At 38.0% G+C, this 14,224-nt stretch overlaps 1 protein-coding gene across 1 annotated transcript in view; it reads left to right on the top strand.

Moving 5' to 3' along the window:
* Nucleotides 1-14,224, top strand: part of DPY19L1 (dpy-19 like C-mannosyltransferase 1) — a gene marked incomplete at both ends in the record, with an annotated part of 95,504 nt that overhangs the window by 8,695 nt on the left and 72,585 nt on the right. Inside the window, 4 exons of the mRNA XM_079711610.1 lie at nucleotides 7,119-7,143; nucleotides 7,785-7,872; nucleotides 10,807-10,944; nucleotides 13,853-13,973. Of these exons, the coding sequence (XP_079567736.1) occupies nucleotides 7,119-7,143; nucleotides 7,785-7,872; nucleotides 10,807-10,944; nucleotides 13,853-13,973 (372 nt within the window). The remainder of the gene's footprint in view (nucleotides 1-7,118; nucleotides 7,144-7,784; nucleotides 7,873-10,806; nucleotides 10,945-13,852; nucleotides 13,974-14,224) is intronic.

The raw sequence follows: 14,224 nt of genomic DNA, 5'->3' as shown, positions 1-14,224 counted from the left end.
TAACACACCCCCCTCCCCCAGATCAGTGTTCTCATCCCTGGCTGCATGTGAGAATTATCCCCAGTGCTAGATATAGCAATGTTCAAATTTCCCTGGTGATTCCAGTGTGCTGTCAGTGTTGAGACATTGCCCTTAAAAGTGTTTATAAATCACTTGAGGGCTCAGAGGATTTGGGATGGGACCTGAGAGTCTGAATTATTAATAAGCTCCCAGGTGACCCAATTATTGCCGGAAAAACATGTGCAGTACAAAGCAGCCAATTCTTACATTAAATTTTGTGAACAGCTATGGAGATTTTGCTCCAGTCATTTCTGTACCAATGATAATTAACCTTGACTGTATATCAGAATCGCTCAGGTATTAAAAAAAATCCCTGGAGTTTCAGATTTAGGAGCCCTGGATTAATACTCAAACGTTTTATTTAGTGCCACGGACGATTCTAATGCAATCCCATGGTTTAGATCACCTTGGCTGTATATTGCTGCTTTATGATGTTCTCTCTGAAAGTTGCTCTTTCTCTTTATTGACTAGCTCCGTGCTTCTGAACCTTTTTTATATCATGGCACACATAGAAAATGATACCATTTGTGTGACATGAGCAAATGGTCTCTTCGAGGCGCAGGGTTACTGGCCCGGGGGTACTCCGGTGGCTACCGTTCTTTTTTTGTTTGTTTGTTTTTTTGCGGTACGCGGGCCTCTCACTGTTGTGGCCTCTCCCGTTGCGGAGCACAGGCTCCGGATGCGCAGGCTCAGCGCCCAGGCGCTCTGCGGCATGTGGGATCTTCCCGGACCGGGGCACGAACCCGTGTCCCCTGCATCGGCAGGCGGACTCTCAACCACTGCGCCACCAGGGAAGCCCTACCGTTCGTTCTTGATACCACTGGTTGAGTGGCTCTGCCAAACTCCCCTCCTGGTGTTCCTAGAGCTCTGAGAGCCTGACACACTATATATATAGTGAGTGAGCCTTCAGTTAATGTCTCATTATTGTCAATATCATGTGTATTCTGTATCACCAGTATCAGTGATGGGAATTCTTTTGTGATGTTGGATCAGAGTCCACATACAGCCTTATTGTAACTGTCTTCTTTTCTGGCTACGCACCATAAATCCTCGCCTAAATTGTAATCGAGTCCTGTAATCCATCCCCCCCACCAATCCCACTTTAATAAGCCCTGTGCTGAGAGGGCCACTATTGATCTGCCTTCTCAGATTTCTTACAGTTCATAGACTTTGTGCTATTTGCTTGGGGGCCTAATGTGTTCTCTCATAATTTTATGCACCTAAATCTTCTCAAAGATTTTATCTTTAAGGGCCCAGATGCTGGCTACTATTGCTTTAATGTCCTCAGTTTCTAGGAAAATGTGTTGTGCATCTAGGAGGCATTTAGGTACTTGTTGGCTTTAAAGCCCTAGATAACACACAATCTAGGTGTAGAAAGAAGGAAGGGGCCAAGCCTGAGGTATACACGACCGTTTTCTCTTTCCCAAACTGGGTCCTAAAGAATGTCTTTTTACTTATTAGCTTACTACACAAAAACTGGGCTTTGATTTTTTCTAGGTACTGTAGACTAGAAACATGATTTCTTTCAATATATTAATTTTGTTATATCTGTTTTACCTTCACATAATGGGAACCCTTTGAGCAGTTTGGAATGCTTAGATATTGTCTTTAGATATTTAGGTTTTGACTTAATTGAGTATATTCTCTAATTTCTCTCACATGGTGATAGTCATTTAACAGTTCAATCCAGTGAGGTACCAGGCACAATGCTAGAAGATGTAGATATTAAGATGAACTAAACACAAGCTCAGCCTCAAGGCTTCGCATCCTAGCATAGGGAACTGTTTAGGTGCTCTAATAAAAGTGTAATAGCTATGTTGGCAGGACAAGCTTCACAAAATGCCACATTTGAATTCCTTTGACTTTGAAGGATGAATTAGTAGGTTTCAGGCAGGAGCAAAGGCATAGCATCATTAAAACACTTGATAGGGACTTCCCTGGTGGCACAGTGGTTAAGAATCTACTTGCCAATGCAGGGGACGCGGGTTCGATCCCTGGTCCGGGAAGATCCCACATGCCGCAGAGCAACCAAGCCTGTTCGCCACAACTACTGAGCCCACGTGCCACAAGGACTGAAGCCTGCGCGTCTAGAGCCTGTGCTCTGCAACAAGAGAAGCCCACGCACCACAACAAAGAGTAGCCCCCACTCACCGCAACCAGAGAAAGCCCACATGCGTAGCAATGAAGACCCAAAGCAGCCAAAAACAAAATGAAACAAAACAAAAAAACACTTGTCATTTTAGGGGATCATTGCCCAGAAGACTCAATGCAGCCAAAAAGAAAACTAAACAAAACAAAAAACACTTGTCATTTTAGGGGATCATTGCCCAGTGCAGCCAAGCATGAAGGGTGTGTGGTGGGATTAACTGGAAAAAGGCCAGAATGTGGACTCCATGGTGTGAGCCATGGAAAGTCATGGGACTTTTTAGACAGGGGAAGGAGATGCTTAAGTCTACATTTAGAAACTGACTTCCTTCTCCAGGATGGATTGTTGGTGTGGAATAGGGAGACTACTTACTGGTGACTTCATCTTCTGGGAAGAAACTTTTAAACTCTGAACGGACCCTTGAGAGCAATTGTTAGTAATATTAAGAAGAGGTTGAGTGTGGAACTTGTCAAGGTTGATTTTAAAACCTTGTCCAGTAGATTTAAGAAGAGTTCTTAACTTCTTTTTATGTCATTTTGTTACTTGAGCATTAGGGAGGCCAAAACTGTGCAGAATGCTTTAAGTATGGATTAACCTCAATTTGGGAATAAGATGTATTTTTATATTTTGCAAGTCATTTTGGATTTACAATATATTTCTCTCTATAAATATTGTTACGAGATGAGGTCATCAAATGCCTACAGATGGGAAGGGAGGCAGCTCTATCACTGTGGAAAGAAACTGAGGCTTGGAATTAGAACTTCTGGGTCCAGGTTCTTGCTTTTGGGGAAATAACCTCTCAGAGGCCCAGTTTTTCATTTGTAAAATGAGAATAAATACAGGATTGTTGTGAGACTCAAATAAGAGGGCTTGTGAAGGTATTCTGTGAATTAAGTCAAGTACTAGTTATGAAGTACACGCGTAAGGGATTAAATGTAGGGTAGATGGGAAACTGTAGTCCTGGCTGCGGTTGCAGGAGGGTGGCTGGCAGGTTACCAGAGAGGGGCAAGGGGAGAAGCAGCCCACCCTGGCTTCACAGTTCCTGCTCTCCTGCCTTGAGGAGGAGGAAGAGAGAAAGGACACTGGGTCTCCAACTTTAGCGTGCAGAAGACTCAGCTGAGGAATCTTAGGAAAGCAGATCGCGGGGCTCGACTTCCCAGCAATCCTAACTGGGTGGGTGGGAGGACTTCTGAGTCACCTGCTGGGGCGAGGCGACCTGGGGGAAGGTAGGAGGCTGGGAGAGTTGGTGAGAGAGGTCTGGGGGATCTGGTGCTGGTTGGAGAAGGGATGGGATCTAGGAGCCCTTGAGGACTGAGCAGAACAGCGTGGAAGGACCCCCTCCTCCATTTCTTTCCCCGTTCCTCCTGCCCTCTTTACTGCTGCAAAGCTCTGCGGGCCAGGCAAGGTCGAGGGGGGGAAGCAGGGGGCGTCCCTTCCCACTTTCCGAGCTGTGGCTGGAAGGAGGGGTGTCAGAGGGAGCAGAGCTGGGGCAGGACCTCGGGAACTCCACTGCGCCGGGGTTGCAGACTGAGAACGGGAGGCTTAGGCAGCGGGCTGCGCGTAGGCGAGGGGTCTAATACGCACTGATCACTGGGACTCTATTTTAGAAAAAAAACAAAACAAAACTATTATATGCACACGAGTGTGCGTGTGTGTGTGTGTAGCTATCCATCAATCAAAGTATATTCAACTCTGGTTTATTATGTGGACATGGTTTAGGCTTATTTAATTTCCCACCTTAATTATATGCATTAATTCAGCAAACATTTGAGTCTGGCTATGTGCTCAGCTTCTTGCTAAGTACTACTGTAGTAAAATTCAGTGAAACATTGTTTGTACCCTCAGGGAGTTACATTCTATTTTGTTTAAACAAGATTCTAATAACAGGAGAAGAATAATTTTCAGTGAAGAAGCAGCTCAAATTGCATAAGGCTGAAAATTGATATAATGTGACATAGAATCTTGTACAAACTTTCTTTAATCAGAAGGAGTGGCCAATTTAGTTTCAGAGTATTGGTAATTTGTGTGCTTCTAGCAAAACTTAAGAGCCTTTCAGAATTCTCAGCCACAGGATTGCAATCTTTTGAATTAGGTTACAAAGCAAACCTTCTTTCCTTGAACACCTTTTTCTTATAGAATAGTTTTGGATTTTTTGAAAGTTTTCTTTATCTTCTGATTTTTTTTTTTTTTAATGCTGTATTTACCTCAGTACCTTAGAATGACAAGGATAGCATATGTGTTAAACCGGAAAAATTGGTTATCAATTTTGTGACACTCCCAAAATACTATACACAGGATTGATAATCACTGGAATTGTGATGTCCACATTTAGAGAAAATCATTTATAATCTTTTCTGTAGGCAAGAAGGCAAGAAAAGCTCTTTAGGGATACTTGAGGAAGTTTTTGTCATTTTATGTCTTTATGCTTAAATTATGCTCACAAGGCAGTATCTGCTTTACTTGCTGGGGCTTTCATTTTCAAATGACATATGCATATAATTTATCTCAGTTTTGAATAAATTAAAGTATAGCTCTACACTTATAAAAAAATTAATAGCTTCTGTATAACATACTGCCTTTAGCAACAGATGAATTGTAACTTTTTTCTTTTATCTTTAAAATAAAAAAAGAAAGAGGGAAGGGGAATAAGATACTTAGGGTAAGGAGGCTCTGGCCTTTGTGTCAGCCCCTCCCTCCTCCACAAGAGGCCACACAGTACAGGGATCTTAGGTCGGAATTCCTGCTTCCAACCTCCCTTTCTCTGTTTATCCACTTTGTTTCTTGGGCAAGTTCCTAAAGTTCTCTGGGAATCAACGTATTATCTGTATACCAGGGAAGTTTGGTACCTAACACATCAGATGGTTGCGAGGATTTATTGAGTTAGTTCAAGTAAAGCACTTAAAAATGCCTGGCAGGTAATAAGAATTCAAATGTTAGCTGCTTTATTACTATTATTAAATTGAAATGAACAAAGGACTTCAAAACATTGGGCAGATTATGAATCGACCCTGGAAACTATGAAAGAGGGTCATTCAAATGCCAAGAAATCCAAGAATTGTCTAGTGCTGCATGGATTGAATTAAAGGAAGGCACCAAAAGGCACTTTGTATCTTCCATCCTTCTGAGAAGTTGTAGTATTCTGAGGAAGTAGAGAGTTGATGATCTTGAGAATCCTATGTATCGCTGCAGAATTGTGAAGGTCAAAGGCTAATTTAAAGGCATAATGTGAAATGCATTTCTGTTAAAGTCAGCAGAATACTGGATGCCCTCTTTTACCAGAATTACTTAGTATTATTCTAGAAGTTTATTATTATTGTCAGATGAGAAGAAGAAACTAATAGTAAAATTATAAAACATGAGCAAAGTTATCTTTTTAAAATATTTTTTAAATGGAGAATTGAAGATGATAAACCAAAAAAATAAAATAAAAGAATTAATAGTTTAGTAAATGAGCCCAAAAGAAATACATTACAAAATAAATACACTTCAAAAATAAATACATTAACAATATCCAGTAAAGTATAATGAAAACAAAATTTCATGGTTATTAGCAGGAACAAAAAGATGTTAAACTCCCAGGAAAGACTTAATAAGAAATATGAGTTAACTATGTATTATGTATTAGCTCTACTGATAGGATTTTTGTCGACGGCAGTTGAGAGTTGAATAATTGAAGTTATATATCATGTTTATGGATACTAACATATACATATATATTATAAATATGTAGATTCTTCCCATATTAATTTATGAATGAACTCAAAATTATAATCTCTAAGGGATTACCAAAGTATAATGTGATAAGTCTTCAGTATGATAAGGTGATATTTACATTCTATGACAGAAGAATGATTTATTCAGCAACATGAGAGTTAGATCATTGAGAAAATAAAGCCCAGATTTTATTATGGTGGTGTGAAGTCTTTAAAGGTAAAAACCAAAAAGGGAGTGGATAGTAGATTTGTCAATGAGAAAAAAAAATCAAAATTTCAAAAGGTCAAAGTACCATGTACAAATAAATATCAAATGACAAACCTAGTTAAATATTTGTAGTTTCAATGATCTGGAAAGAGTAAGTCTTTTTCTTTTGTAACCATTAGTATCTTCTAGGTAAAATGCATTTTTTAATTTTTAAAAATATAAATACTTCTTTAAAAATAAGACAATAAGATCTGAGCTGTTTGTCTTTCATTTCTAAGAGTACTTTATAGTTCATTTCCTTAGTAGTTATTTAATCAGAAGCCTGCAATACAGTAAATCTTGTGATACAAGGAAACTGAATGGTATTTTCTGGATTCATTTTAATGTGTTCTTTGTACTTGTACAGAAAGCAAACTATTGATCCTCATATGAGACTGGTTTTATTACTAGCTTGTTTTCTCTCTCTTTTCTATTTTCCTTCCCCCCCTCCATCTCCTTCTTCTTTTGTTTTAAATTTGTTTAAAAAATAGTAAAATGTATTATAGAAATTCAGATATTGCAGCATATATCGAAAGTGATAGTTCCCTCTTTTTGTCCATCCCCAGTCCTGTTCCCTGAGGTCACCATATTTCTTTATTCTGTTGCCTCTCACCATTGGTTCTATTCGCTTTGCAGTTGAGTTTGTGGAACTTTCCATCCGAGGGTTTCTTATATAGTTGTTGGCAAATAATAGCTCTTCATTTGTTTTGTTGAATGAGTGTATGAATGAAAATCATAGATATATGCTTAATTCTTTTATAATTCAGTCTACTGGTATTTTAAGCAGAGCCCTGGGACTTCTTTTGAAGAGTCCTTATTCTTTGCCCAGTCCCTAAGAGTTCAAGATTTACAGTTCCCAAACTTTACCATGATTATCTTTGTAATGCTTTTCTGTAGGGTGAAAACATTTTTTAATGCTAAAATAATAATTTACATTTCTTTTTTCTTGCAGCTGCCTTTGCAGCAGTGTTGCACTGGTAAGATTGTTTTTCTCCTATGGTATATTTTATGCAGATGTTTATAGCCTACCAAACAATTTCTCATATATATATGAATAATTTCAGTTTAAGGATGAATGTATATTATTACATGCAGCACACTAGTCTGAAAATGTAGTTTAATTGATAAATCAGAGCCAGAATAATGCAATTTTTTAATAAAAAAGATCTATTATTAAAGAGGTTATATTTGAGACTCTCCTTCCCTTAACATTAATATAGTGTTCATGTTGAGAGGAAGATTCATTCTTTTAATTTTCTGGATAGAAAGAAATATGAATTTCATAAATCAGACATTTCTGAAATGGTAACCCAATGACATTTATAGTTTAATCTATAATTTTATTTTACTTGGCTTAAAACATCATTATTCTGGTTCATTCTAATTTTAAAATCTAATTTGAATTAGATTTTAAAATTCTTATAGAGAGAAAGTTTAGTGGAAATGTGAGATATACTGAGTGGAAAAACAAATATGCATACCATTGTGTTTGAGTTTTATCACAAAATGAGCTGCAAATATATAGATTATTATTATTTTTTTGCTTTTAGAGTTTCTTTTAAAATTATACTTAGTATAAGTTTCAACACTGTTGCTTTGTTACTCTTTTGTTTCACAGGAGCCATATCACACACCTCTTTGAAAATGATCGTCATTTTTCTCACCTCTCAACATTGGAAAGGGAGATGGCTTTTCGCACTGAAATGGTTAGTTTTCATGTACTATTTTATTATAGTAGTTTAGTAATCTAAACATTTTAAGCTTTTCATCCTGGAAGTTTTCAACGATGTTCCAAAGTAGGAAGAGTAGACAACTCCCCCTACCCATTCTCCCAGCTTCAACAACTGAGGACACATACCCATTTTTCTGTCATCTACATCTTCACACACCCATCTCTTTTTAAAGGAAACCTCAGATATCGTTTCACCTGTAAATATTTTTCGTATGTGTCTCAAAAGAAAGGACTTTTTTTTGTTAACCACAGTATCATTGTCACACTTGAAAATAATGAACAGCAATTACTTAATATCATCAAAGATCAACCAGTGTTTAAATGAACTGGGGGAATGGGCATTTAATAACCATAATTCCTCTGTAAAGAAGAACTTTCCCACGATACTTATTTGGTTTGTTTCTCTGAGGCACACTTCACAGGAAAGACAGGAAAATGCTTGATTCTTTCTTTTTATTACAACTTTTCAGAAAAATGAGTTGGTTCCCTAGCATCTCCTAGTGGTGACCAATGGAGTTCTGTTGGTACTCCTTTGGAATACCATTATGGCCTGATAGATTTTAACATATTTTTTAAACTTACCTGTCTTTAGCTGGTGAGAGCCCTTGCAGTTCTCTCTGTCTCCTTGCCATGACCTCACTAGTATTCTGTAGCTTCCTTACTTGATGGTACTACAAGACATTTTCTCTCCAGACCTGGAATCATCCAGTTTTCCAAGGCGCCGTGATACCTTTCAGTAGCACATGGTATTTAGAGACCACAATTTTGGTTCTAGAGGTGCTCACTGATAATATTTTATATTAGATTGGCCATTGTGTCTAGGCCTTTTTAGTAAACAGAATTAGGAAACAGTTTTTTAAAAGGAGAAAATAAATTATTGATTTATATTTCTAAATTTAAATTTAGTTTTAGGTGGTTTTTACTTTTTTGATATTAAATTTGTATCTTTTCTGTTAGCTTGAGAATCTTGGTTTCAAATTACTTATACGTGAGGAATAAAAGTATCAGAGATATTACTAAAAATGATTACTGAAAATAATTTAAAACTTTCTTGCAGTTCTTTTTGACTTTAGGATATATTCCATTAGGGGTGTACAGTAAAATTACTATTGATATATCTTAAAGTTGTTTGAAATCCTCTCCCAACTAGATAAATAATTAATTCTTCTTCTTTTTTTTGCTATTTAGGCATGTAAAATTTTTTGTTTTTAAATTTTAATTATATAAGATATTTACATGGTTCCAAAATCAAACCTACAAGGTAGGTTGTAGTTTCCTGGGGCTCTCATAACAAAGTACAATAAACTAGGCACCTTAAAAGAGCAGAAGTTTAAACTCTCACGGTTCTGGAGGCTAGAAGTCTGAAATCAAGGTGCTGGCTGTCCCATGATCTCTCTGAGACTCCTTCCTAGCTTCTTATGGTTCTGGCAATCCTTGGCTTACATTGAAGGTACAGTCACTCCAATCTCTGCCTCTGTCTTCATGCAGCATTTTCCCTTATGTCTCTGTGTTTAAATTTCCCTGCTGTTATAAGGATACCAGTTATTTTGCATTTAGAGTCCACCTAATCCAGTATTACCTCATTTTATTTTGATTACATTTGCAAGGAACCTATTCCACATAGGTCACATTCACAGGTTTTAGTGAACATGAAATATTGGGGGACATTATTCAACCTAGTACAGTAGGAAGTATTTAAAAAAACAGTGATATGAGAGCTAAATGCCATGGTATCAAGAACCATTCTTTTCCTTTTCTGGGTAGGCAAATCACTTTGATATTTATAAACCTTAAGGTGAGTTTAGAGTTTGATAGCTAATGGTACTGGCTACCGGGGAGCTCTAGACAAAACTGTATAGCAGATGGAATTGGTTCATCTGTTTTGCCCTGTGCTGCCACTTCTGCTCCCTCATAAGGCTTCTAGTACTTGCTTGTTTTTTGTCCCATGTAGTATTCCAACCTTGATATCTTTCCTAATTAGCATGTCAAAGTAAAAAATTATTTTCCTCAAAATGGGAGTACTACCACTGTCCCTCTCTTCCACCCTCAGAGCCCTGGTCCTGCAGGGTACTTACCTTATGCTGAGCTGAGAAGAAGGAAAATAGTCTGTAAAACTAGCTGGCATCTGAATGTAACTTATATGTAATACATCAGTGTGTAGCCTTCCTAATATATTTATATTTTTACATATAACTCTGGAGGAAAGGCGGCTGATAGTACCATTTTGAGGATTCAAATAAGCATTTTGGGGGAAACGTTTTTGGCCGAGGATAATTGCTTGGTTCATGGTAAACTTAGGTTCCATAGTAAACCACTCACTCATCCTGTTCATGAGATAGCCTTTACTAACACTTCAGTTAGTATGGGTTATAGGGGTTTCTTAAATGAAGTGTGCTGTCTGAGTTATATTACTTTTTATTTTATTTTTAATTTTTTTTAATTTTTTTTTTTTTTTTTTTGCGGTACGCGGGCCTCTCACTGTTATGGCCTCTCCCGTTGCGGAGCACAGGCTCCGGACGTACAGGCTCAGCGGCCATGGCTCACGGGCCCAGCCACTCCGCGGCATGTGGGATCTTCCTGGACCGGGGCACGAACCCATGTCCCCTGCATTGGCAGGCGGACTCTCAACCACTGCGCCACCAGGGAAGCCCTATATTACTTTTTAAATGTTGAAACTATTTTTGAAGCTATTTTTAGATCAATTGTTTCAATTAAGACAAGGTTATACTAAGATATGTAAGTTTTTGCAACCTGAGCATTTATTAGTGATCAGAAACCTGTGAAATTAATTGTAGCTGTTACTTTTTTGATTGCTTTATTTTTCAAAAACAGTATATTTACGTTTTTTTTAAGCTAATAAGAGGCATAGTGATTATGTACTTTTAATCATAACATGTGCTTATTTCAGGGACTATATTATTCCTACTTTAAGACTATTGTAGAAGCACCCTCATTTTTGGATGGAGTATGGATGATTATGAATGATAAGCTGACTGAATATCCCCTTGTTATTAATACATTAAAAAGGTTCAATCTTTACCCTGAGGTAAGATACTTTTTCAATTGTGATTTTTTTTTTTACTTTTTAAAGTATTACTTATATTAAATGCTGATTCTAAATCTAAGATGTAATTCAGTATATTAAATTTTATCTTTTTAAAAGAAAATGTGTATCTTTTCTTGGAAAGGAATATGGAAAAAAGATCATTATTAATTTTGGGGGTCTTTAACTGATTTTATGGGAATGATTAGTATAATTGCATGGTTTACAAAGTATGAAAACTGTCTAGATTTGGTATGTTTATAGGGATTATAGCAGAGGAGCGCCATTACTTGTACATGTCATTTGCCAAATAATGTTTCTTCCTTATCTGGGATTCTTCATTTAACTGAATGCACTTTTCCCCTGTGGGAGTGGAAGAAAGGAGCTGAGATAGTAAGGCAGTGGTATCAGTAAACTTTGGCCTCTCCTTCACCATCCCTCCTTCATTTGATGCATCCCTAAACATTCTCCAGGACCAACCTGAGATGTAACTTCCTCAGTGACTCCTCCTTGAGGTTCTCCTGTTAAGTGCACGTCCCCTGGGCTCCCCCTTCTTAGCATGCTGATGCTGCTAGAAGGCGTGCTGCCTGATGCCAGGGCCATGGTCTCTGTGGGATCTCAAGCCCGGGCTCAGTACCAGCACGAAGCAGGGCTTTTGGTCATTTCCCATTGAGTGAGTGGAATCCAACTTCCAGATCAACTGAGTTAGCCTGATTGATTAGTAAGGCAATAGAGATAGAGGAGATAGAGACGAAAAAATAATCACCAAAGTACTTATTGAGTACTTTCTATAACCATGTACACATTTACTTTTACAGCAATGGGATTACACAACACATAACATTTTTTTATAAGTGCGGAGCACAGGCTCCGGACGTGCAGGCTCAGCGGCCATAGCCCATGGGCCCAGCTGCTCCGCGGCATGTAGGATCTACCTGGACTGGGGCACGAACCCGTGTCCCCTGCCTCGGCAGGCGGACTCTCAACCACTGCGCCACCAGGGAAGCCCTGTCTTTTAAGAATATTTAAAACCATCTTCCTAAGTCATCTTTTCTTCAACAGCATCATGTTTTATGGCTGTATATACAATCTACCATTTTTTATTTAGTCCATCTTTTATGAAAACTTTGGTTGTTTTCAACTTTTAAAAGATCTAAAGCTGCAATAAGCATCCTTGAAGTGAAATCTTTACATATATTCTTATGTTTTTTTAAACTATAAATATGTTGATGTGGAACTATTTAGTTCAACAGAATATATGCTTTAATGATTTTGGTACATGTTGCCAAAATGCTTTCTAGATAGGTTATATTCCCACTAGCAGTTTTTCTGAAAATGCTTGTTTCCCTGCGTCCTTGCTAATTTCATAGGCTGAAAAAAGTTAAGATCACATGAAGTATATTGTTCATTGCTGTATATATGTGTGTGTATGTATATTTTATTCAATGCTATATCTTAAAATGCATTTTCACTTTTAAAAATAATTGCTTATTCATGCCCTTTGTCTATATTTTTATTGATATTTTATAAGAGCTCATTTATTATATGCAGGATGTTAATACTATGCTATATGATAAGATACTTTCTCCAGCTTTTTGTTGTCTTTTAGTTTTGAGAATGTATTTTTTCTGTTCAGATATCATATCTATGAAGCTTATAGATTTATGGTTTTTATTCATTCATATGTAAAAAATCTTCATTCTTAATTGTTATAATTACATTTTGAGATTTACATTTTTAATTTATCTGGAATTTGTTTGGATGCTCAGTGTTGGGGTAGGAATCTAACGTTATATTTTTTCAAAGTGGTCTTCTGTGTAACCTAACACTTGGATGAGTGGTCCGTCTTCTCCCGGCTTCTTTATTATATCCAGAATTATTATACATATATGCTTGCATCTGCTTTTGGACTTTGTGTTCAGTGTTACCTTAGGTTGAGGTCCTGGGAAAGAGGAGATCTGCACACAGGAAGTGTATAGGGGAAAGCCCTTGGGGGCAACATCTGAAGGGGGATGAAGGAAGTAGGAGGAGGAGGAGGAGAGCTGAGCTGTGATGCAGTCACAACAAAGGCCTCAGCCAATCCCCTGGGAAGCTCTGGAACTGGGATGACCCTGCAGAGTTCTCCTACCTGAGGCAAGGGCCCCCGGCCTTTATATCTCCCCCTGTTGAGTAGTTAGACATTGGATGCAGTTGCCCTTGGGAGGAGGTATGACCTTTAGTGAATTTACTCTCTTCAGCAGAGGGTAGCTCCCAGAGAGGGACTCAGCTGGGAGCTGTTGGCCACCAACCCTCCCAGCTGCTAGGGGAATGAGTGCCTCAGCCTTGAACGGGGATCTGGGTGGCACTCCACTGCCTCCACCATGGTTACTTTGATCTGTCTGGCTATTCTTGTGCCAGCATCACACTATTTAATTATGTAAGTAACAAATTTTGTTATCTGTTAGGACATTTTCTTCAGTTATCTCCTTTTTGTCATTTTTCCATATAATACATCTCAGTAGACACTTGGAATTTTGCTTAGCATTGTGTTATGTTTATGAATTAATTTGAGGAAGAATTCACATCTTGAAAATTAGATCTATTCAGGAAGACAGAGTATCTTTCTATTTGTTCAACTCTTCCTTTATGTCCCTTAGTCGAGTTTTATAGCTTTTGAAAATTACAGATTTGCATATTTCTTGTTATATTTTATTCTTACCCCTGAGAGGCCATGCACTGGTGAAGACTGACCAGTGAAGAATCTACACAGGGGATTGTGAAGGTCCTTTTACTAGATTTAAAGGGACCCAAGTGGATGGTACAGGAAGGGAAAGTTTGATAATTATCAAAATATCTCAAAAATATTCTAGTAAGGAAACTGTTGAGGATAATATTTTTTCTTATGGTGTCTCTCTTTTTTTAAAAAAATTAGGTAGTCTTAGCCAGCTGGTACAGGATTTATATCAAAATAATGGACTTGATTGGTATTCAAACCAAGATATGTTGGACAGTTACCAGAGGAGAAGGACTCAGCCCTATTGAAAGCTGTGAAGGCAAGTTTCTATGATATTGTCCAGTTGTCTGTTGCAGCATAATAAATTTCCTGCAAACTTAGTGGTGTACAGCTTCTGCACGTAGGGAATTTGGGCAGGGTATAAGATGGTTGGTTGGTTTCCACGATGTCAGAGGACTCTGCTAGACTCAAATGGCTGGGAAGGCTGGAATTAACTTGGGGCTACTTCACTTACAGCCAGAATGTAAGTACCTGCATGGTACTTGTACCTGCAATGCTGGGCCCAGCTGA

This window comes from Hyperoodon ampullatus, assembly GCF_949752795.1.
Source record: "Hyperoodon ampullatus genome assembly, chromosome: 9".
NCBI lineage: Eukaryota > Metazoa > Chordata > Mammalia > Artiodactyla > Ziphiidae > Hyperoodon > Hyperoodon ampullatus.
The sequence above is the reverse complement of the archived record's forward strand: the minus strand, read 5'-3'. Positions and strand labels throughout refer to the sequence as shown.